This window comes from Hakea prostrata, chromosome 11 (assembly GCF_041222555.1).
Source record: "Hakea prostrata isolate BN-2017 chromosome 11, UWA_Hpros_2, whole genome shotgun sequence".
NCBI classification, from domain to species: Eukaryota; Viridiplantae; Streptophyta; class Magnoliopsida; order Proteales; family Proteaceae; genus Hakea; species Hakea prostrata.
This window is the reverse complement of record NC_142610.1, coordinates 23453329-23479943: the sequence shown is the minus strand read 5'-3', so window position 1 is coordinate 23479943 and position 26615 is coordinate 23453329. Positions and strand designations below refer to the sequence as shown.

The 26615-nt window shown below is 39.7% G+C and overlaps 1 protein-coding gene across 1 annotated transcript in view; it reads left to right on the top strand.

Annotated features, from left to right (window-relative positions):
• LOC149001031 (uncharacterized) overlaps positions 1–26341 on the top strand; it is a 51308-nt gene extending 24967 nt beyond the window's left edge. The window contains 4 exon segments of the mRNA XM_089139250.1: positions 3768–4204; positions 4206–4544; positions 4643–5126; positions 25989–26341. Of these exon segments, the coding sequence (XP_088995376.1) occupies positions 3768–4204; positions 4206–4544; positions 4643–5126; positions 25989–25999 (1271 nt within the window). The 3' untranslated portion in view covers positions 26000–26341.
• Positions 26342–26615: the final 274 nt, after the last annotated feature.

Below are 26615 nucleotides of genomic sequence, written 5' to 3'. Positions count from 1 at the left end.
GAGTCCTAGTTTCTAGTTCTCCCAATCCCCTCCACCAAAATCCCTCCCCTGTTGGGATTATCTTCCTTCCCTTCCCCTTGCAGGAATCCTAACTGCCTCTAGAAACCCTAGAATACTGAAGCCTAGTTTTCTCAAAACTCTTAACTTTGGATATTGAATCTGAAACTGAATACGAGGATTAGATTTGATTTTTGAAACAACCAAGCCCAAAATCCTTCTGATGGAACCCTACACCTCCTCCAAACCCTAAAATTCCCATAAAATCCTAGAGACCCTGGCCGCAAAGCTTAGGATTCCAACATACCCAACCACAGTGTCTTGAGGAACCCTAATTTGCCTGCAGGATTCAACTAATTGGTCCTGTTCAAGGCTACATGAAGCTGCTTCTAAGGATGGGTAGGAAGACTAGTGGTTAACATCATCCAAGATGCTAATCATTGGTGCCTCTTTGAAGTCAGACACTACCTGAAGATGAGAGACACCAACAGAGACTGCTTTAAAAAGAGCCAGCATGATGGCCATTGTATCACCTTGGGGAGCCGCAGTGAAGTGGATAGGTGTAGATGCTGCATTGCAGTTTATTGTTGGTGAAACCCAATGAAGGTGATGTGCACCTGATTTTAGGGTTAGGGTTTCTTGGTTGATTTCTTTAAAATTAAGGGTTCGCTCAGAATCTTCCAGCAAATAAATTAAAAATATTATGGGTTGCCTATGGGTATCTAAGAAAGTTGTTGGAAACTCTTAGGAGGGATATGGGTTTGATACGGAAAACTAGGTTTGTGTAAAATTATTTGGGAAGGGAGCGAAGTCTGCAACTGGGTACGAGAAGGGTTTGGGATAAGGGATAAGTGATATAAAACAATTTGGAATTAGGTGGGAGAGATGTGAGTTGTATAGGATAACCTAGAATTATCTGGGAAAGGGCAGGAAGTCTGCAGTAAGGTAGAAAAGGGAATGGAAGCTTGTGGTGGGGATGAGGGTTTCTTAAGATCTTCTTTCTTTCTTTTTTTTCCTTCTTTTCTTTTCTGTTTTTTCCTTGAAATTCTGCTGCAAGAACCAGAAAAAATTAAAGAAACAGAAAAAGGGGAAAAGAAGGGGTATCTCAAGGAAAATAAGGGGAACAGGGGAGTCTTTCTTGCTTGCCACAAGACTCAGAAGGGCTGGGAAGCTGGCACATGGAAGGGAGGTGGGGAGGGGTTCTTGATAGAATCACAGGATAGGAGAGGGGTTCTTGGACCTTGACTGCTGTACTTATTTGTTTAGGGCTGGATTGGGGCTGCAGTTGTGAAAAAAATGCTGGAGATTGGACGAAGATGCAGGAATCTTGGAGATGAATTCCCAACCGTGGTCAGCTCAGGAAGGCCACAATCCCTTGGAGTCAAACTCAATTCTTTTATTCAATATTCAGACTTGAAAAATACAATGAAAGACTAGGCTTATTTATAGCGTCTAAAGACTCCAGCCTAAGTGGGCTTCCTTTATAGGTTAGGATCCCTTTACTAGTAATCTCAACCATCCAAATAAAGACTTAAACATATATTGGAGTCTCCTTGAAAACAGATTGCTCCTAAGAGGCTAAGACTCCAACAATAGGAAAGGAACTATTCTTGTAATAAAAGACTTGTGAGTCCTTTAAAGAAAGACTCCTAAGGACTCAAGAACTTATCTTTTAACTCAACCAAGAATTCTAGCTAAACAAGACTCCTAGCGAAACAAGACTTTTAAAAATTAGAAATTGATATCAGAAATTTAATTCCTGCATTTATCTAGGACTGGAATTTACCAAAATATCCCTCTTAGGGTGCATCACCTTGGTGGGGCCCTCAGCAGGGTTTCGGCTCAGGGGGGTGATCTTTGTTCACATCAGGAGGTGGTGTACAATGAATAATGTGTAGGGCAGGAATTATTGATTGTGGGGACAACTTTCTTGAAGCCTTGTGGTACTCCATGTAGGTGTTCTTGCGACCATGTAGAGTCCTTGAAGGTTCAAAATTTTTGTACCACAGCCTTAGTTGTTGCGAGCATACCAAATTGATCAAACATATAAAAGCCATCCAAGATAATGATTCCTTGTCTAACCTGTTTATCCCTTATAAACAAGCTCGGAACCCGATGAATCTGGAACTGCTGGCAGTCAAATCATGGAACAACCTAGTCCGATAGCTCCTTAAAGTTGCAAAAGGGCAGCTAAGAAGGATATGATCCAATGACTCTTGTTTTTTTGCTACATCTTTGGCAGATCGGTCAACTGGGATTCTTTTAGCATGGAATCCTTCATCCATTGGAAGTCCATCTACAGAAGCTCTTGATATAAAAGACTTAATTTTAGGTAAAGCATCAGTGTTCCTAATATGATTCCATATGATATTAGAGACCAAGTCCTATTTGTGGAGTTTCGAACAGGAAGCATTACTTGCTTCGAGGTCTGGACCGTGTTTGACCATATGGTATGCTGGTTTCCTGCTAAACAGCCCATTTTTGGAGCCCAACACTATTCAATCTTCATCAATGAACAAACTATGGCTAATTGCTTGAGTCACTGCTTTCTATTTTGGCTTCTAGTAGCATCTGGAGGAGATTCATACCCAGGATTTGGTTCATTACCCTAAGTTTGAGCCTGTGTGATATTGAGATCCTACTGGCATTTCATTTTGATTCTGGTACCCAGTTAGTGTGGAACCTGATTGTCATTTTATATGTTATTGACTGGTACCTATTTTCATAACGAGCCTGCTAGGAGAACGGCTGTACCTTCCAACTTCCAGGAGCTCACCATCCCACACAGAGGCCTGTTACCTGGCCTTGTTTGGAGAATATCAGTTGAGGGAAAATATATGCGTTTGTTGAGATGGGCCTGATATGATTTCAATGAGGACGATAAATGCCATGTTGTGTCGGATAACAAAGCTGGATTCCACACGATGGGATCCTTAAATCCTAGCTTACCTTTTGATATTGGTCGGCACAATCTTGACCGTGAAATCCAGTATATTTTTTATCCTTTATCGGACATACCCCAATTAAAATTTGCAACTGCCTTTCTGTAGAATCATGCTATTACGCAGAAATTCAAGAAGCGTATGCTTGCAAAGTTTGACATAGGAGAGAATGCTACTTTAATAAGAACCTCTTTACGTGCATAAGATAAAAAATTGCTGCCTCTAGCCTTGCAATTTATTAAAGGTTTCTTCATTCATTTCATTAAAAAAGGTTCTTTTTTGAAATACTAATTTCCGTCAGTATCCGAATATATTTTTATGTCCCATTACCATTGGAATCTTCCAGAGACAATCATTTTGGTAATTGTATCTACACTTTGCTGTTTTTTCTTTTAGATATGACGAAATGTTCAGTGTGGGAAAAAGGTTAAGAAGTTAGGCATGCTGAAACTTGAGAAAACTGAAAACTGAACACTAAATGGTATTGCCATGTTTTGTCAAAATTAGATTCTGATTGCAAGAAAAACTTGTGGAGCTGATGGCCCTATTAATATCATAAATACGGTAGTGAATGTGAAAACATAGAAAATGCCTTGAGAGGAACTACTAAGAAAATAAATTAATACAAATAAAGAGGAGGGCATGACATCTATGAATGAAAGGAAGTTGACAAATGGTGATTACTGAAAGCCTGGGATAGAAACGGAGAGGAATCTTCACTTCTAACTATTCTTTGCTTTCTTTACATGTTGTACTTCTTGCACATTTCCTTGTCTTGTAAGAGTATATTTATGTTTTGGTAGTTTTTGCCTCTTTTTCCTGCTTGAGGTATGTACTGTGCCCATCTGATTGCTGCTTCTTTTTGTCATGCTACTTTTTTCAGCAATGAAACATTTCAGTTGCCTGGCTTTTTATCTTTTAATGTTTTTGAGGATATGGAAGATACTCCTAACAATTTAGGCAAGGATGCTGGGGATGAATCACCACTGGAAGCCAACCATGCTGTAGAGGATCCAGATACATGTGCGGTTACTCCTAGTGATAAGCGTCACTGCATTTTATTGGATGTGGATGGTGAGCTTGAAATGAAGGATGCTTCCAGATCTCCCAAGGATGAGGCACATAGAAATGATTCCTTTGAATTGGATTCACAGCGACAGAGTTTGGATAGGATTTCTGAATCAGCTTCGCAAAATATCCCTGAGTTGCCCCCTTTGCCGCTGGGTTCTCCCCCATTCCCTTCAGAATCTCCACCTCCACCACCACTCCTTATCTCCTCCACCTCGTCCTCCACCACCGCCTTTGTCCCCATCGTCACCACCTCCACCACCACCACCTCCACTACCTTTACAACCACCACCACCACCACCATCACAGCCACCTCCACAATTACAACCACCTCCTCCGTCTCTTCTGCCTTCAGGTCCACCACTGCCTCCAACACCTTCATTGTCACCCCACCCTTCAATCCTACCTCAACAATCATTACCACCATATTTGTTGCCACCTCAGCAATCAGTGACATCTCAACCAACACTCGCTTCTTCTTCACCACAATTAGCATATCAGCAACAGGTATTCCAAGATTATTGTCGACCCCAAAGTGTAAGTCTCTTTAGTGAATAAGCTTTTCAGCTTCTTGATAAATCTGTAAATATCCTTTCAACAGTTAGAAATTTTAGCTTCTACTTTTGTGAATGCAGGGACAAATTGCAGGAAGTGCTCCTCATCCTGGCCATGGTAGTGCTGATATGAGGAATGGAATGTTTCCACGGCAGCCACCATGTGTTAATTCGACTGGTGTTTGCAGTACACGTGATGCATCAGGATTTAGTTCCTCAAGACCATTTGAATTTGGGCACAATGACATGCATATAAGCATCCAAGCTCAACCTGCCCAGCAGTTTCCACCAGCTAATGGACCTTTTGCCCAAACACCTTACCATCCTGCCCCCCCTGCACAAGGTTCATCTGATCATCTACATTGTGCCAAACCTGTGTATCAACACATGCTGCAACAATACCATCATCCATACTGTAATCCATCGCTTTCCAATGGGCGGAGGCACTATGTTCCTGATGTGCAATGGAGAATGCCTTCAAATGAATTCAACCCAAATAATCATCATGGCATGTCAGTGGGTGGAGGGAGAGCTCCAAATTCAGGGCCACCTTTTGCCCAGGAAGGTCTGTAGAACATTTTCTGTACTTTTGCCACTTGGAAACATGCATCCACAATTTTTCTTAAGGAAAAAAAAGAGTCCTTTTGTGTATGTAAAGCACAACTCCAGAGAAATATCTTTGTTTGCACCGTTGATGTTATCTTCAACTTAACTGGTATTTATTATTCATGATTTTAGCAGAAGAGATGAACTAGCTAGGAAGTCCATGACTATGTTGCAAAAAGAAACAACTACATTTAATGTGTAGCATAGATGGTGGCTTTGGGCCCTCATACGCTTTCATATCTTTAACTTTGGTGTATGTATCATATCTTTAAGGTGCCATTACAATATTGGTACGATACCTAATATAGAATTGGTGTTAGTACATCTACAGAATGTCTTTGTTATATATAATCAATTAAGTACATGTCCTATCGTACTCTTGTTCTTTTTATACATTATTGTTGGATTCTACTAGGAGTTCAATTAGAGTTTGTATAGGAGTTAAATTAGAGTTTGTATTCGTGTAAAATTCTATTCCTTGTAATTGTCTACTTTCCACTTAATTATAAATAGAGGGCTTGAGATCATTGATCAATAAACCATTCACCACAATCGTTTCTTTCAACATGGCATCAGAGCCTAAGTTCGATTAGGAAATTTTTTCCTTCTCTCTTCTTTCTTGTTTTCTGTTATTCAGTTCCGCTGCACCAGTTCGCAACTATCGGTTTTTTTTTCTCGGCAGTTCAATTTTTTTCTCTGTTCTTCAATTCCGTTGTACTACTGTGGGTTTAGGAAAACCAAGAAGAAAAGGAAAGAAGAAGAGAAGAAAGAGAAGAAGACAAACAACACCTACAACTATTGCTGCTCCTGCATTGAATTGAACCAGAAAAATAGAGGAAAATAGAAGAGAAGAAGCTGCTCTGCTTTGAATCAAACCAGGTTTTTCTCCTCGTCCCTTCTCTTCCACGGAACAAACATCGAGCTTATGTGTAAATACACATAGTTTCAGGGGCCTAATTGAAAATTTATAAGTTTTCAGGGACTTGCAAATTTACACCATTTCAGGGACTTGTGTGTAAATTTGCATAATTTTAAGGATTTAATTGTAAATTCAGATTTGTTAGGGACATATTTGTCATTTAAAAAAAAAAATTCTATTCATGTGTTTGTTTTCTTTTCAGGTATCCTGGAAATGTATATTGGGTGATTAAGTGCATGTCTAGGAAAATTTTGTCTAAGGAGTCTGGTATTTAAGTGGACCGGTTGTGTCACTCCAGTCTTTCCTGGAAACTTTCCTGATGTACTTTGGTTCAACAATATACTAATTGGAGGTAACCTGAGGAGATACTTTCACGTGTTATCATTACTAAGAATTGTTTTGGGTTGTTGTTCGGCTATTGCATTCTGCGACATATCTGTTACTTCGAAAGGTTGAAGATTGAAGAACTGCAGATAATTTTGTCAACATGACAACTATTGATGGTACTCTTGCTCCCACTAGCTCCAAACATTACCCCACTCTTTATCCTTTTTCGGTAAGCTTTGATGGGACAAATTATTGGATTTGGTCCCGATCTGCTTACCTAACTATTGCCAGAAGAGGACTTGTTGGACACATTACGGGCACCACTATCAAACCTACTACCACAAGCGTTTCACAGGATAAATGGATTTCGAATGACTCTCTTGTTATGTCATTTCTTTTGAATTTCATGATTCCAACTATTGCCCGTGGATATCTATTACTTGATACTGCAGCCCAAATTTGGAAGACTAATACTGAAACATATGGACAGTTGGGGAATGATGCACAGGTTTATGAGCTACGAAAGAAGCTTCATGAGACTACCCAAAAGGAACTGACTGTGGCCCAATATTATGCCACGTTGCCATCTCTTTGGCAGGAGTTAGATCATTATGGGGATTATCATCCCACTAACTCAGATGATGTGACTACTTATAGGAAGCACATTGATAAGATTCGAGTATATGACTTCTTGGTAGGTCTGAATGTAGAGTACGATCAATTTAGAGTGCAAGTCTTAAGTCGTTCTCCCTTTCCTACACTAGAACAGTCTTATGCTCTTGTTTAGTGTGAGGAAAGTCATCGATTAGCCATGCTTCATACTCCTATTATGGAGAAATTAGCCTTACAGTCTGTTCGCACTAAATCTGATCCGACTAAGGAGATTATCAAGTGTGAGCACTATCACAAACCATATCATACCAAGGCAAATTGTTGGAAATTGCATAGGAAGCCTGCTGATTTTGAGCAAAAACGAGCACAAAGAAAGGGAAAACCAAAGGCTAATCTTTCTGAGACAATATCCACCACACCCTCTGCAGACATTGGTTTTTCACAGGAGGAGTTCGCTACTCTGCGACGTATTTTGCAGTCTTTTATGCTAGTATAGCCTCAACCACTGCTTCCTCTACTACCCATACCAACTCCTACCTTGCTATTTCAGGTAAAACTTTTACCGGTTTTCAAGTTTCTTCAGTTTCTACTCCTTGGATCATTGATACAGAGAGCCACAGATCATATGACAGGTTTATCCTCCTCTTTCTTACAATATTCTCCAACTTTTGGAAAAGATAAAGTTCGAATTGCTGATAGCTTCTATTCTTCCATTGCTAGAAAATGGACCATTCAACATTTTCTATCACTTTCTTTGTCTAAAGTTTTACATGTTCCTTCTTTCTCTACTAACTTGCTCTCTATCAGTAGTTTTACACATTACTTAAATTGTACAGTGACATTTTTTCCATCTTATTGTGTCTTCCAGGATCTGGTCACGGGGAAGGAGATTGGATGTGGTAAGCTAAACAATGGACTTTATTTGCTTGAGCCGATTGAAGGATCTACTTCTGCTCTGACTACATCTTCTAATCAGGTCCATTCGGTAATATCAGACCTTCATCAGCGGCATCGTAGGCTAGGTCACCCCCCTCTAGGAACTCTTAAGAAAATATTTCCTGATTTAGTTTTTTTCTTATAATGAGGATGATTTTTTTTTTTAAGCCTGCATTTTTGCGAAGCAGACTCGTTCTACATATTTGCCTTCTCTTCATAATAGAAAAACAATTCCTTTTATGCTAATTCATGCTGATGTGTGGGGTCCTTGCCGACGTGTGTCTATCACTGGCCATAGGTATTTTGTTACTTTTATTGATTGTCACTCTCGTTCTACATGGATTTATCTTTTAAAACAAAAAAATGAGGTTTTTCGATGTTTTCGTGATTTTCATAATATGATTAAAACTCAGTTCAATGCCACTATGAAAATCCATCGGAGTGACAATGGCACAGAGTATATTGATAGTGAATTTCAGAGATCTCTCTGACTCTTGCATAATACACCAGACCAGTTGCATTGATACGGTTGCCCAAAATGGGGTGGCCGAACGGAAGAATCGGCATCTCTTAGAGATAGCTCGTTACATTATGATTGCTATGAATGTACCCATGGTGGGAGCAAGATCTCGCCACTAAAAAAACCGAGATATGCCAAAAAATTGGCGGTAGTCTCGAGATATGCCAAAATATCGGTGGGTTTTGGGGTCCATATCGGTTGGGTTTTAAGTTTGGTATTTTGGCCTATTTAAGGCCTTTTGAACACATTGGTGGCCTTAGATTTGTGAGAAAATAACCCTAACTATGTCTCCTAAGTCGACCCTATGTGTAAAACCGAAATTCTGTGAAATTCAAGGTTAGAGTCTTAGAGAGTCAGAGACAACATGTAATGTAAAGATATCAAGTAATTCAAGACTTCAAGTTAATGAGTTATCATTTATCAACTATCAAGTATCAAATACAAATATACAAATACAATAACATTACACATCAAGTATTCAAGTCAACAAGTGATCAAAGTTCAAAGTTCAAACTATCAAAGATTCAATGTAATAAATTGTTAAATGTCTTCAAAATTTTACAACCATAAGAATTAAGAAGATTACAACTTACAACTTACAAGACTAAAAGTATCACTCAACATTCCACATCAATTGATTCTGAATGGTGGCCACATATGACTCCCAAGTCAATTGATCACTGAAGTATGTCACATATCGGTTTATATGATCAGTATATGTCTGCATGTCAGAATACTGGAGGAATAGCACTGTGGGATAACCGTCAGTCGTGGGTGGGTGAAAGAGCTATTGTTGTTGTTGTTGTTGTTGTTCATATAGTTGTTGAGTATTTGGGTATGGGTTTCTAAACCACTCATTTAACAACCCACCTTCACTCCCATATGTGTACTCTCCAAGTGAAGGGTCTTGAGGAATAGTATGACCTCCATAAAAAGAATACCCACTGTAATCTGACCCGGTGCTTGCTGTGATCCTCGTATTGGTACCCCAATGACAGGCTCTGCTGTTGTGAATCACTCTGATCTAGGCTTATGCTTCCCATGTTCAATTCAAGATCATGCATGCTCGCATCATCATTCGGTTGCCCTTGCCCCTGGTTTGATCTGCTCTTCTTACTCCTACTATAAGTCCGAGAGATAGGGGAACTGTGGCTCACATGTGTTGGATGACTCGGACCTGGTGGAGGTGAGTCAGTTGACGCTGACTTCCACCAGAAACACGACCAGCTGACTGCCTCCATGACTAGAACTCGATGGCTGACTTGGGCCACTTGGCCGTCTGGTATCATCAGCATCATCTGAATCCCCACTACTAGTTGTCACCTCAGTTGTTTCAAGTCGACTAGGTGACTCCACAAATGGTACAACTGATCCTTCTGATGCCGCTACACAGCCTGACCCTCATCAGAAGATAGGTGCTCAGCCACAGCATTTGGGCCCATAGCAACAGCAATGGTAGGATCAGGTAGCCCTTTTGGCCCATCCAGCACTGGGTCACCTCGATCCCTAACCCACTGATATATGACATCATCTTCCTCATCTTCTGCAGGGGGCTTGTGGAATATATCAGTCAACTCAATCGGTTCACGACTGTCGTCATCTATATCATCTTGTATGTGCTTTACTCTCAATCTCATGTTGTAATGCACATACACTAAGTCCTCGAGCCTTTTACTCCCCAATCAGTTCCGTACCTTACTATGGATGAGCGAGAAGGTGCTCCAGTTCCTCTCGCAACCAGAGGATGAGCAAGTCTGTGAGAGTACTTTAATTGTTATGTCCCTGAGATTTGGCGCACTAGTTCCATATAGAAACCACTAGTCAGCTGCATAACTAAAAATAAGAATGCATTAGGCTAGTAAATCTTTATATTTATATAACTTATCATTTATCATTTATAGAGTTATAGTCTATAGACTTATAGACTTAATGACTTATAGAGTAGTGAACTATTTATCAGGATCAGTTTTTTTCCTAATTGCAACTGCAGGAGGCTTTCCAAAACTCCTAAAGCCATCCCTGAACTCCCTGATCTGTACACCAATTCTTCAATTATTGTATTATGTATATGCTTAATACACTAATGCAAGAAGTTGAAGAAACAATTAAATAAATTCTCACCTCTCCATTAATTCTCCCTTGCATGACGGGATTTGACACAAGCTTCTCCACAACCTCTTGCACTGCAGTCATCAACTTTATATCAAGCCCCAGATCATTCTTGTAATGGTACTTTGGGTTGAGGTAGTAAGCTTGCATTGTGGAAAAAAAAATTTGGTTAGTGACTTAGTGATTTGGTTGTTTACTTGTTTGTACATTATAAGTTATAACAAATAAAAAATGTAAATTAAAGTATACAACAAAAACTTAAAGACTTAAAAGTGACTCACTAACCAAGTGTAAAGGATGCATCAAGTGCGTCTCCCATCTATTATCGATGATCCTCTCGTAGGATTTGAAGGTGCTAGGGACAGCAGCTCTAACCAACTCTTTCATTTGCTGGAGGGCAGCATATATGTGGGGCATTGTGGGCTTCTTCTCCGAATCCACCATCCTTAAAACAAACACAATAGGCTCTATAATGCCCAGTGTCCTACTCAGCTGCCTCCAAAAGAAATCATCAGCAATGGTTTGTTGGGCTAGTACTGCATCAGGATGGCTAGATCCACGCCAACCAAACCACTCCTCACTTGCAAACATGTGCCGAAGACCCACCACTTTCTTCTGGAAGCTTTTCAGAGCTACATAGTTGGTGGCGAATCTAGTCAATCCAGGTCTGACTAGATCACCCTTACAGTGGTTCCTCATCATCTTTAACACATAACCATGGTTATAAATAAAATTACTAACCCTTTTAGCCCTCTCAACCACAGTATTGATTGACTTTCTTTTCCCCAAGTGCTTCAACATAAGATCAATCAAATGAGCTGCACATGGTGTCCAAAAGAGGTGGATCCTGCTGCTCTTCTTCCTCATCAACATTTCACCAGCTTTTTTGAGGTTAGCACCATTATCTGTGACAATTTGGACAACATTCTTTGGCCCTACCTCGAAGACCACCTCCCTAAAAGCTTGTAAAGGTAGTCAGCATCTTTGGTCTTATCTGAGGCATTCACTGACTTAAGGAAGGTTGTCTTTCCATTGCAGCTCACCATGAAATTAATGATGGACTGTCTAGTAGGACCAGTCCATCCATCACTCATCACATAACACCATATGTACTCCATTTTTCCTTTAATGAACCAATGTATTCATCCACCTCCTGCTTTACCTTGGGTAAATATTTATTCATTACTTCCCAAGCTGTTAGGTCTTTAACCCCTACACCTGCCCTAGCAACTGCATTGATCATCCCCTGATAGTATGGTGTTTTGGCTACATTGGCTACAATGTTGTTATAGAGCATGAATTTGCTGATTGATAACCTAGCTTCCTCCTCCCTACTGCCTTCTCTACCTCCAGCAAACATATATGGAATGCTTCTTTGATAGATGTCTTGTTGGTTGAAGAGGGAGGGGTCTTGGTAAAATGTGGAATCATAATGTCTAGTCTTCCTCCTCCTTTCGGTCCTCTCAGTCTCAGTTCCCTGAAAACTATGTCTAGGTGGCATGGATGCCCCTGACCCCGAACCACCTGCTCCCCTTGTCCGTTTATATTGCCTCACACTCTCAGCATGTAAGGACTGTCTGCTAGCTTCCATTGCAGCCTTCATTTGTCTCCATTCGGCTCGTGACTCAACACCCATAACCCTCCTCCTCTTCATCATCGCTTGACTCCTCATCAACATCAAGAATAGGTCTTGATAGCATTGTATCCACAAATTCCCTTTGCTTTTGTGCCATCTCGTCCTTTTTTTGTTTCCCTCCCCTTAAAGTTGCTGCAATTACTTTTTGCACTTCATAAGGAACCCTAGGACACTTGGCAACATCTTTGTAACCACCAGCCAAATGTTGCTTTAATCTGGTTGAACCACCAGAATTCAAAATCTTGAGGCAATACTTGCATCGAGATTTCTTCTTGTCAGCAGTCAATGGATCCCCATGTTGCCAAGCAATGTCCTGAGTCCCACTACCAGTGCCGCCACTCGGCCCACTCCCACTAGTTGCCATTTAAGATTCAAATGTACAGCACTGAAAGTCTGAAATACATACATGAATCATGAATATTCCCAAATAGTCATTAGAATAATTTTTAGATACATAAAAACATGTAAAAACAATTTATAAAACAACAAAACACACACTTTGTTCTAAGATAACATATATCCACTGTTCAAACAAACATGTTAGTATTTTTAAAATAAACTACATAATATGAACATCATTTAAAAAAGAAACAGATAAATTTTTAATAACGTATTATTTGTTATAATTATTTTATCTAAAAATAATTTATAAAACAACAAAACACACACTTTGTTCTAAAATAACATACATACAATGCTTAATAAGACATGTTTGTATTTTTAAAATAAACTACATAATATAAGCATCATTTTAAAAAAAATAAAAAAATAAAAAAGATAATTTTTAATGAAATATTATTTTTCATAATTATTTTATTTAATTAATTAAATAAAAATAAATACAACAAGCATGATAATCAAAATATTAATACATGAGATTGTAGCCCTCAAAATGTAGTTTAATATAAATAATAATCACATTCATATCATAAGTATTTATTTATAATCTTTAATTTTAATTTTTTAGATAATATATTTTTTAAATACGAAAATTAAAAAAAAAATTAATAACAGAAAATTAAAATTTTTCCCATGAAAGTGTAGATCAAAGCTTGATCATCAACATATATTTATTTCACACTCATACAATCATTGTAGAACCTTATATTTGAAAAAAATCAAATTTGGGGAAAAATCTTACATTTCTTGAAGATCCCTTGAAATAGGCTTGAATCACTACGAATATGCTTGAATTTGTTGTTGTAGATGAGTTGATGATGTTGCTATGTTGAATCCCTAACAAATTGCATCCAAATTCTGGCAAAAAATCAAGTTTTCCGGCCAAAATTATGCTTCCAGCGAGATAGAGGCTCGAGAGAGGCGAGATTTGCGTCTCTCGAGCGAGACAGGGGCTTTAAAAAGCCCCTAAAGCTTGCATTTTTGTCCCGTTAGCGTGATCTCGCCGAGATATTGGCGAGATCTCACGAGATGGGTGAGATCTGCGAGATTGCAGATCTCGCCAAAGATCTCGTCTCGCCTCTCACAAAAGGTGAGATATCTCGCGAGATCTCCCACCATGGTCTCGGTGGCCCATCTCGGTGGGTTTTAGGGCTCTGGTTGGGCTGAAACTTGGTATTTAGCCTATTTAAGGCCTTTTGAACACATTGGTGGCCTTAGATTTGTGAGAAAATAATCCTAACTATGTCTCCTAAGTTGACCCTATGTGTAAAAAAGAAATTTTGTGAAATGCAAGGTTAGAGACTTAGAATTTTAGTCTCTTAGAGTCTTAGAGAGTCAGAGAGACAGAGACAACATGTAATATTGTAATGTAAAGATATCAAGTAATTTAAGTTAATGAGTGTGGGAGCTTCGGCATTGGGTACGCCCTTTAGTTATCATTTATCAACTATCAACTATCAACTATCAAATACAATAACATTACACATCAAGTATTCAAGTCAACAAGTGATCAAAGTTCAAACTATTAAAAGATTCAAAGTAATAAATTGTTAAATACTTAAATGTCTTCAAAATTTTACAACCATAAGAATTAAGAAGATTACAACTTACAACTTACAACTTACAAGACTAAGAGTCTAAGACTAAGAATGTCAAAACTCAAAATTACAACTTACAACTTACAACTTACAACTTAGAAGACTAAGACTAAGAGTATGACAATATGAGTATCAATCAGCATTTTGCATCAATTGATTCTGAACGGTGGCCACATATGACTCCCAAGTCAATCCATCACTGAAGTATGTCACATATCGGTTTATATGGAACTGATATGTCTCCATGTCAGAATACTAGGAGGAATAGCACTCTGGGATAACCGTCATTCGTGGGTGGGTGAAAGAGCCATTGTTGTTGTTGTTGTTGTTCATATTGTTGTTGAGTATCTGGGTAGGGGTTTCTAAACCACTCAGTTAACAACCCACCTTCACTCCCATATGTGTACTCTCCAGGTGCAGGATCTTGAGGAATAGTATGACCTCCATAAGAAGAATACCCACTGTAATCTGACCCGGTGGAGTGATCCCCGAATTGGTACCCCGATGACTACAAACTATCTAAACTCTGCTGTTGTGAATCACTCTGACCATGATCTAGGCTTATGCTTCCCATGTTCAATTCAAGATCATGCATGCTCGCATCATCATTCGGTTGCCCCTGCCTCTGGTTTGATTTGCTCTTCCTACTCCTAATATAAGTCCGAGAGATGGGGGAACTGTGGGTCACATGTGTCGGATGATTCGGACTGGTGGAGGTGACTCCCTTTGTTGATGCTGACTTCCACCAGAAACACGACCAGCCTGACTGCCTCCATGACTAGAACTCGATGGCTGACTTGGGCCACTTGGCCCTCTGGTATCATCGGCATCATATGAATCCCCACTACTAGTTGTCACCTTAGTTGTTTCAAGTCGACCAGGTGGCTCCTCAAATGGTACAGTTGGTCGTCGTCCTTCTGATGCCACTGTAGCAGCCTGACCCTTATCAAAAGATACGTGCTCAGCCACAGCATCTGGCCCATGGCAGCAGCAATGGTAGGATCCAGCTGCCCTCCTGGCCCATCCAGCACTGGGCCACCTCGATCCCCCTAACCCACTGATATATGACATCATCTTCCTCATCTTCTGCGGGGGGCCCATGGAATATATCAGTCAACTCAATCGGTTCACGATTGTCGTCATCTATATCATCTTGTATGTGCCCTACTCTCAATCTCATGTTGTAATGCACATACACTAAGTCCTCGAGCCTCTTACTCCCAAACTGCTCTGTACCTTACTATGGATGAGCGAGAAGGTGCTCCATTTCCTCTCGCAACCAGAGGATGAGCAAGTCTGTGAGAGTACTTTAATTGCTATGTCCCTGAGATTTAGCACACTAGTTCCATATAGCACCCACCAGTCAGCTGCATAACCAAAAATAAGAATGCATTAGGCAAGTAAATCTTTATATTTATATAACTTATCAGTTATCATTTATAGAGTTATAGTCTATAGACTTATAGACTTAAATCACTTAATAACTTATAGAGTAGTGGACTATTTACTAGGATCAGTTTTTTACCTAGTTGCAACTGCAAAAGGCTTTCCAAAACTCCCAAAGGCATCCTTGAACTCCCTAATCTGTACACCAATTCTTCAATTATTGTATAATGTATATGCTTAATGCACTAATGCAAGAAGTTGAAGAAACAATTGAATAAGTTCTCACCTCTCCATTAATTGTCCCTTGCATGACGGGATTTGACACAAGCTTCTCCACCACCTCTTGCACTGCAATCATTAACTGTACATCAAGCCCCAAATCATTCTTGTAATGGTACTTTGGGTTGAGGTAGTAAGCTTGCATTGTGGAAATAAAAAATTTGGTTAGTGACTTAGTGATTTGGTTGTTTACTTGTTTATAAATTATAAATTATAAATTATAACAAATAAAGATTGTAAATTAAAGTATACAACAAAAACTTAAAGACTTAAAAGTGACTCACCAGCCAAGTGCAAAGGATGCATCAAGTGCATCTCCCATCTATTATCGATGATCCTCTCGTAGGATTTGAAGGAGCTAGGGGCAGCAGTTCTAACCAACTCTTTCATTTGCTGGAGGGCAGCATATATGTGGGGCATTGTGGGCTTCTTCTCCGAATCCACCATCCTTAAAACAAACACAATAGGCTCTATAATGCCCAGTGTCCTATTCAGCTGCCTCCAAAAGGAATCATTAGCAATGGTTTGTTGGGCTAGTACTGCATCAGGATGGCTAGATCCACGCCAGCCAAACCACTCCTCACTTGCAAAAATGTGCCGAAGACCCACCACTTTCTTCTGGATGCTTTTCAGAGCTACATAGTTGGTGGCGAATCTAGTCAATCCAGGTCTGACTAGATCACCCTTACAGTGGTTCCTCATCATCTTTAGCACATAACCATGGTTATAAATAAAATTACTAACCCTTCTAGCCCTCTCAACCACAATATTGATTGACTTTCTTTTCTCCAAGTCCTTCAACATAAGATCAATCAAATGAGCTGCACATGGTGTCCAAAAGAGGTGGATCCTGCTGCTCTTCTTCCTCATCAACATTTCACCAGCTTTTTTGAGGTTAGCACCATTATCTGTGACAATTTGGACAACATTCTTTGGCCCTACCTCGAGGACCACCTCCCTAAAAGCTTGTAAAGGTAGTCAGCATCTTTGGTCTTATCTGAGGCATTCACTGACTTAAGGAAGGATGTCTTTCCATTGCAGCTCACCATGGAATTAATGATGGACTGTCTAGTAGGACCAGTCCATCCATCAGCCATCTCAGTAACACCATATGTACTCCATTTTTCCTTTAATGAACCAATGTATTCATCCACCTCCTGCTTTACCTTGGGTAAATATTTATTCATTACTTCCCAAGCACTTAGGCCTTTAACCCCTACACCTGCCCTAGCAACTGCATTGATCATCCCCTAATAGTATGGTGTTTTGGCTACATTGGCTGCAATGTTGTTATAGAGCATGAATTTGCTGATTGATAACCTAGCTTCCTCCTCCCTACTGCCTTTTCTACCTCCAGCAAACATATATGGAATGCTTCTTTGATAGATGTCTTGTTGGTTGAAGAGGGAGGGGTCTTGGTCAAATGTGGAATCATAATGTCTAGTCTTCCTCCTCCTTTCGGTCCTCTCAGTCTCAGTTCCCTGAAAACTATGTCTAGGTGGCATGGATGCCCCTGACCCCGAACCACCTGCTCCCCTTGTCCGTTTATATTGCCTCACACTCTCAGCATGTAAGGACTGTCTGCTAGCTTCCATTGCAGCCTTCATCTGTCTCCATTCGGCTCGTGACTCAACACCCATAACCCTCCTCCTCTCTTCATCATCGCTTGACTCCTCATCAACATCAAGAATAGGTCTTGATAGCATTGTATCCACAAATTCCCTTTGCTTTTGTGCCATCTCGTCCTTTTTTTTGTTTCCCTCCCCTTAAAGTTGCTGCAATTACTTTTTGCACTTCATAAGGAACCCTGGGACACTTGGCAACATCTTTGTAACCACTAGCCAAATGTTGCTTTAATCTGGTTGAACCACCATAATTCAAAATCTTGAGGCAATACTTGCATCGGGATTTCTTCTTGTCAGCAGTCAGTGGATCCCCATGTTGCCAAGCAATGTCCTGAGTCCCACTACCAGTGCCGCCACTCGCCCACTCCCACTAGTTGCCATTTAAGATTCAAATGTACAAAGACCGAAAGTCTGAAATACATACATGAATCATGAATATTCCCAAATAGTCATTAGAATAATTTTTAGATACATAAAAACATGTTTTTTTTTTTTTTTTTTTTTTTTTTTTTTTTTTTTTTTTTTTTTTTTTTTTTTTTTTTTTTTTTTTTTTTTTTTTTTTTTTTTTTTTTTTTTTTTTTTTTTTTTGGGTGATTAGGTTGCAACTAGTGGATTGTCCCTTCCCAATTTTTCGGTTTGTGCGGAAATACAAGGTAAATTGAGAATTCAAATGAAACTAAACAATACAAGCAACCACAAGACAAGTATTTTATAGTGGTTCGACTTTGCAAGTCTACGTCCACTCCTCTCTTGGCCTCAAGAGAGTATCTCCACTAGTGATTCTCTTTCAATACAATGGGTAGAGATCAAACCCTTTACAATCTTTGTTACGGGGCAAGAGCACCCTTTACAATCTTTGTTTATCTTAGGGCAAGAGCACCCTCTTCAATCTTTGTTCACGGGCAAGAGCACCCAACCAATCTTTGTTCACGGGCAAGAGTACCCAAAACCAATTCTAATCTACCTAGACTAGAATTGAAAACAGTTACAAAAGAAGGATGTTACCTTAACAAGAGGTGTGACACTTTACCTCTTGTGTGTGTGTGATGCAATAAGAGTTGTATGCTCAAGATATGAAATGCATGCACCACCAAAGCCTTCAATCACCTCAAGCTTGACTTCCACAAGCTTACTTTAACACCTTGGTATGTTCTTCAAGGTTGGGGAGAAGGTGAAAGGCAAAGCACAAGGCTTTCTTGCAATTTGAGAGCTTTAGAATCACTTGGGGAGTGGGTGATCAAGTGTGTGTGTTATTTCTCTCAAATGAGGTGAATTGGGTTTATATAGAGCACCTTTGAGTGCCAAAACCCAATCCCCAACGGATAGAAAACGGACACATTTTTGTCCTGTTTTTCAGCCCAGACGGACGTCCGTCTGGTCAGACGGTCATCCGTCTCAAAAGTATCCGTTGCAAACAGCTGTAGAGGATATTCTCTTTAAACTAGCCGTTATAGTCAAATCTGGGCCAGGGACGCCGCGCGGCGCGGCGGGCCGGTCCTCGCCCGGGGCGTCCGTCCCAGACGGTCATCCGTCTGGCCTGGACTGCTCAGACGGACATCCGTCTGCCAGACGGAAATTCCGTCTGGCCTTCTGTTGTTTTCGAGAAACGAGTTATGATGCAGCGGACGTCCGTCTGCTCAGACGGACATCCGTCTGGGCTCTGTTTTTCTAAACAACTTTGGGCTGGGATATGGCTTGGATTTTTGGATCGTTTTGACAATCCTAAGCGTTGTACACCTTACTAACATGTCCTAGGTCACTCTAGTAACATGGATTACATATTATGGATCCATTTACATGTGTGTGTATGCAAAGGTGTCCTAAGCCCTGATTTAGCCTAAGTCTTGATCTTTGACTTGGTCTTCGACTTGATTTTGTGCAACGGTCTTCATGTCCATCTTGGCATGGTCATCTTGACTTAGACTTCATGTCCATCTTCATGTCTGTCTTGGCATGATCTTGGCTTTGACTTGGAGTTGGTCCACTTGTTCTCATCTTGAACTAAAACATCATAACTCAATATAGCCATTAGTAATTCATGCTTATTATCATCAAAACCAATAGAGGCTGATGTGGCAAATGCTGACATGGCATTTCCCAACAATCTCCCCCTTTTTGATGGTGATAAACACATGAATGATTGGAAGATATGAATGATAATTAATAGCAAATAAACACTCATTCATATACATGTTATTTACATGTTTTTCCATAGTGAATTCTAATTCATGTTTGTTATCATCAAAACATGGTGAATTCAAGTTTCATGTTTGTTATCATCAAAATCAATGGAAGCCGATGTGGCAAAATGCTGACATGGCATTTTCCAACAATCTCCCCCTTTTTGATGATGACAAACACATGAATGAGGGAAAATATGAATGATCATTAATAGCAGTCGATGCTCATTCATATGCATGTTATGACATGTTTTCCCCATGAATTATTATCTAATTCATTCATGCGGTTTTCTCCCCCTTTTGTCATCAACAAACAATATAGGAGCTAATGAATTATCCAATTCAAAATTATATAATTTATAGAATTTTCTCCCCCTTTTGTTATCAACAAAATATAGGAGATGCTTCTCCGCAAATAACTCTCCCCCTTTGTTATCAACAAAAATAATGCATGAAATGCTCTCCCTCAATTAACTCTCCCTTTGTCATTGACACAAGCATGAAGAGCATGAAGTGCTCCCCCTCAAATAATTCTCCCTTCTTAACTTATGCTCCCCCTGAATTAATGCATAAGTTAACAACTTCTCTCCCTCACATATGCACTCTCCCCCTACATGAATGCATAAAAGGAAAGAGAATGACATACTCTTTCTTAATACCCTTTTCAGGATCCTTAATAATTTTGAACAATACTCCAAATGAGTTGTCCCTATCAATGTCATCTATTAATCCGTTATCATTATTGCTAATGGAATTAGGATTATGGGAAGAATTTACCTCAAGGACTTCTTGTTCTTCCATGGACTTTGCCATTAAAGCCAAGTTGATTCTTTCTTCCTTGGACTCCTCCTTTCTTCCTCCTCACTTGTGTTGTAGGATATGTTAGCCATATCGGGCACTCGGACTTGATGTGGCCCGGTTTCCTACACTTGTTACAAGTGACATTAGAAACATAACCTTTTTTCTTAGAAGGATCTTTACCTTTGTGCTCCTTAGAGGATTCTCCTTTGTGAAGATGCTTCCCTCTTTTCTTTTTGAGAAGTCTCTTGAATTCTTTGGCGATTTGGTAGAGCTCACTGTCCAAGTCTTCTTCTTCACTCTCACTTTCTTCTTCTTCCTTGGTGGCACTCTTTAGAGCTATGGACCTCTTCCTTCGATCCTGCTGCACCTTGCTTGCTTGTCTTCTTCAAGCTCCGCTTCATGAGCTAGCAAAGATCCCATTAGCTCATCAATGGTAATTTTGGACAGATTCCCCGCTTCTTGAATTGCTGTCCTTTTGGGTCTCCATGAGGGTGGAAGAGCTCTCAGAATTCTTCTAGTTATGTCCTCATTTGCCAATTCTTTTCCAAGGCTATACAACTTGTTCACAATGTTAGTAAATCTACTAAATAAAGAAGTAATATCCTCATAATCTAACATTTTAAACTCTTCATATTGAAGCATGTAGATGTCTAGGTTCATCCTTTTGATATGATCAGTCCCTTCATATGTGACTACCAACTTATCAAAAATTTCTTTGGCACTTTTGCAAATGCCACATCTATTGTAGACTTTTTCACTTAACGCACATTGCAAAAACATTTTTGCTTTGTGGTTTAGTTGAATTTTGACCTTGTCGGTTGAAGTCCACTCGGCTCTAAGTTTGGGTACCTTATGGCCATGTTCATCTGTTTTGAGAACCTCATTTGGTCCACATGTTATGACGTTCCACACATCGATATCATGTGCACACACAAAGTCTTCAAACCTATTTTTCCAATAGGCAAAGTCTTCTCCATCAAAGTATGGAGGTCTAGCGGTGTTAAGACCTTCGGTTCTTGAAGGAACTTCATAAAAAGGAAAGGCCATGATCTTTGACTCTTTTAAAGATTGATTTCAATCTTAATTTGAGCTCCCGCTCTGATACCAATTGTTGGTGCAACCTAGAGGGGGGTGATTAGGTTGCAACTAGTGGATTGTCCCAATTTTTCGGTTTGTGCGGAAATACAAGATAAATTGAGAATTCAAATGAATCTAAACAATACAAGCAACCACAAGACAAGTATTTTATAGTGGTTCGACTTTGCAAGTCTACGTCCACTCCTCTCTTGGACTCAAGAGAGTATTCCACTAGTGATTCTCTTTCAATACAATGGGTAGAGATCAAACCCATTACAATCTTTGTTACGGGGCAAGAGCACCCTCTTCAATCTTTGTTCACGGGCAAGAGCACCCAACCAATCTTTGTTCACGGGCAAGAGTACCCAAAACCAATTCTAATCTACCTAGACTAGAATTGAAAACAGTTACAAGAGAAGGATGTTACCTTAACAAGAGGTGTGACACTTTACCTCTTGTGTGTGTGTGATGCAATAAGAGTTGTATGCTCAAGATATGAAATGCATGCACCACCAAAGCCTTCAATCACCTCAAGCTTGACTTCCACAAGCTTACTTTAACACCTTGGTATGTTCTTCAAGGTTGGGGAGAAGGTGAAAGGCAAAGCACAAGGCTTTCTTGCAATTTGAGAGCTTTAGAATCACTTGGGGAGTGGGTGATCAAGTGTGTGTGTTGTTCCTCTCAAATGAGGTGAATTGGGTTTATATAGAGCACCTTTGAGTGCCAAAACCCAATCCCCAACGGATAGAAAACGGACACATTTTTGTCCTGTTTTTCAGCCCAGACGGACGTCCGTCTGGTCAGACGGTCATCCGTCTCAAAAGTATCCGCTGCAAACAGCTGTAGAGGATATTCTCTTTAAACTAGCCGTTATAGTCAAATCCGGGCCAGACGGACGTCCGTCGCCGAGCGGACATCCGTCGGCTCGGAGCTCGGGCCGACATCCGCTCCCCAGACGGACATCCGTCCGGCCTGACTCGGCTCGACGGACATCCGCTCCGGCGGAAATTCCGTCTGGCCTTCGTTGTTTCGAGAAACGAGTTATAAAACGAGCGGACGTCGTCTGCGCTCAAACGGACATCCGTCCGGGCTCTGTTTTTCTAAACAACTTTGGGCTGGGATATGGCTTGGATTTTTGGATCGTTTTGACAATCCTAAGCGTTGTACACCTTACTAACATGTCCTAGGTCACTCTAGTAACATGGATTACATATTATGGATGCATTTACATGTGTGTGTATGCAAAGGTGTCCTAAGCCCTGATTTAGCCTAAGTCTTGATCTTTGACTTGGTCTTCGACTTGATTTTGTGCAACGGTCTTCATGTCCATCTTGGCATGGTCATCTTGACTTAGACTTCATGTCCATCTTCATGTCTGTCTTGGCATGGTCATCTTGACTTAGACTTCATGTCCATCTTCATGTTTGTCTTGGCATGATCTTGGCTTTGACTTGCATATGGCTTTGACTTGGAGTTGGTCCACTTGTTCTCATCTTGAACTAAAACATCATAACTCAATATAACCATTAGTAATTCATGCTTATTATCATCAAAACCAATAGAGGCTGATGTGGCAAATGCTAACATGGCATTTCCCAACAATAATCACATTCATATCATAAGTATTTATTTATAATCTTTAATTTTAATTTTTTAGATAATATATATTTTAAATACGAAAATTCAAAAAAATAATAATAACAGAAAATTAAAATTTTTTTTCATGAAAGTGTAGATCAAAGCTTGATCATCAACATATATTTATATCACACTCATACAACCATTGTAGAACCTTGTATTTGAAAAAATTCAAATTTGGGGGGAAATCTTACATTTCTTGAAGAACACTTGAAATAGGCTTGAATCACTTGAAATATGCTTGAATTTGTTGTTGTAGATGAGTAGTTGATGCTGCTATGTTGAATCCCCAACAAATTTCGGTCAAAAATCGAATTTTCCAACCAATTTTGGGCTTCCAGCGAGATAGAGGAGAGAGAGAGGCGAGATATGCCTCTCTCGAGCGAGACAGGGGCTTTTTAAAGCCCCTAAAGTGTGGAAAATTTGGCCGTTGGCAAGATCTTGGCGAGATCTTGCGAGATGGCGAGATCTGCCATCTCTCAGATCTCGCTTGAGATCTCATCTCGCTATTCATAAATAGCGTGATCTCGCGAGATCTCCCACCATGGGTGTGACAGTGTTTTCTTTGATTTTAGTTCTTCTCCTCCCCCAAACTTCAGCAGCAGCTCAACCTCAGTCCTCCAGCCCCCTACACCTTCCCCTAGCAACCGTAGCTACTCCCTCCCCCCTTCCCTACTTCTCGCTATAGCAGCAATCCCTTCCCCCTGTAGACCCACCTCCCCAGCCCCTTTAGTTCCCTTTCCCCTCCCCTAGGATTGCACCAAGCCTTATAATATAATCCCAAAGTTATTTGCCCCATTCAGCCTATTTTCCCTAACCTGGAAATTTTTTGCACTTCATCTTCCACCTTGGAAGAATTCTGCAGAAATTTTAAAAAATTTCTGAAAACCCTAAGTTTCGTAAACCAGACCCTCTTCACCCTTCCAAACCCTTGAAACCAGTTCTGAACTTACAGAAGCAGCAAAGACAAACCCAATTCCATCCTGGCCAAAACCTACCCTAACCCTAATTTGAGTTTAATTTGACTTTCAAATCTGAAACTTCAATTTTACCGTAAGACCTGATTCTCAGTTACAGGCTTACAGTAAGTTCTAGAGTACCCTAAAATCCCTGAGACATCCCTCCCTTTTGCTGGAATTTCCTGGGCAACTATATAGTCTAGGGAAATTCCCAAACTATCCCTAGCCCTAGATTCAGGTTTACATCACCACTTCCTCAAAAAAAGAAAAAAGAAAAAGGCGTTGCTTGCCGATAGTTCAAGAATGTGCTATATATCTCACTCTTTCAATGAGAAAAATCATATGCTATATAGAAAAGTGATAGATCTCGGTTGAGTCGAGATCTTGAATTGAGATTTTAGCTAGACCAAGATTCAACCAGAATAGCTCTTTAATATTCATCCATCTTGCTCAAGTTGACAAAACTCAATAGAACTCAAGTGAAAACTAAGCTGAGTTGTAACTTTGCCCTCTCGATTGATCATTTTGAATTTTGTATTTTTTTTTACTATGAAAATAAACTTGTTTGATGTATTAGACTTTTTAACATTTGAAACTTAATGTATGAGTTGTTATGTATATGAACTGTACAATGGGTCATTCAGGCGCACCTTCCGCATGTAGTTTCAAACTTGGAGATCTGAAATGGAACTCACATTTTCAGTAGATTTTTCATAAATCTTATTCCACCACTATTTTTACGGGTCTGAAATAGGGTGGATAGCAAGTCTCAGACCCAAAAGACCCTCTAGAACCCTCTGAGTTAGGAAGCAAAAATTTCCTCAAACTCGGCAAGTTCTCACGGCAAATTGGCCACTGAAACCAAGATCTCGAACCTTGTTTTTGCCTAGATGCCATAGCAACTATGAGGGGAACTAAGCAACTGATTCATTATGATTCAGACATTTTCTAAAATATCAAGTTTGAACTACAGATGTAATAATTAGCAGAAATAATTAGATCGATAGATTCAGGTCAACTGAGCTGAGGAGCAAAAGTAGCTAGAAGACATTGGACAAAGAAGACAATAAATATCACAAAATAATGAGAAATTATCACAACTGATATTTTCTTGTGATAATTTCAGTTGGAGGAAGACAATATTTTCTTGAATACCATTCTCTTATTCACATATCAGAAGCTCAAGAACTAAAACTCAAAATTGTTTATTCAAATCATGCTTGTTAGATGGGAGTATATATACTTTCAAATACTGTCTCACTGAATAAAGTAAATAGACTCAAAACAGAATTCTTGGGTGGCCATAAAGGCCCCAATCTTACTTGAATTCTATCAACATAGAAGCTAGGGTATTGATCCATTCATAATCTAATGCTTAGACCGCATCAAATCCATACTGGCTTGTAACTTGTAAATAAGGTTGAGTATCACAAATAACCTGTAAACAAGTGGCCAAACCCATATAATCCATCTATGGCTTGGAATAACCTTTTGCTTTGCCAAATTGGGCAGTCTTGACTACAACATCTTTTCATGATTTCTCTCCCTCTCTATGTATCTCTGTGTGTGCACAAGAAGCTCTCTTTTATTTTTGTTGTCCTTACTGCATGATTTTTTTTTCTTTTCTTTTTTCCCTACTTTCAATTTTGTGTAGAGCCATGGCCAGTACCCTAGGGGTTTTGTGATATCTGGATATCTTGGATCCTTGTACAAAAATAAGGCACGTGTCTCTTAGGATTGGTGTCAGTTCTTATTTATACAAAGTACACTTTTCTTTGCGCAATGAGCTAATTAGTCTATTTTTCTGTCAATCTGTTCAGTGAAGGATTGAAGGATTTGCTACACAGGAGGGGAAGTTTTCAGCCTTGCTGCTTCAAAGGAAGAGCTGTGTTACTGGATGGCTTCTCTAACTTCTAAACAACCAGAAACCATTTAGGAATGGTGTTGGGATCCCCCTTAGAATTTTTGCAAGGCTGTATATTGTAATTTTTTCCTGACAATTGCATTCAGGAGGCTTTTATTGCTGAGTGTAAGCCCAGTTTTTGTTTCATTGAGATAAATCTTCTGTTAACTTCTGTAATTATACTGTCTATACAATATAAAGAAATTAATACCAAGATAAATGAAATTTAGTGGCTTTTGTGTGCCATTGAGGGCTCTTCTTCTGCATCAGTGTGAGTATTCCAACCTCAAGAATTTTGATCTGTGTACGTAAATGGCTGCAGATAATTTTTTTTTTTTTCATTTCTTAGGTTGTGTTGATGCAGATCATTTCAATTGGAGACGAGACTGATCAAGTTGGTATCGCCTCAGCTTATGGGCCATATCCATTCCCAGAGTACATTACCTTATAGATCCCTTCTGAAAATAATATCTATTTGTCCAGTGTTGCTTGTGTTGTAAATTATCCTATGTCAGCACATTGTTAAGAGCTGCATGTGCCAAAG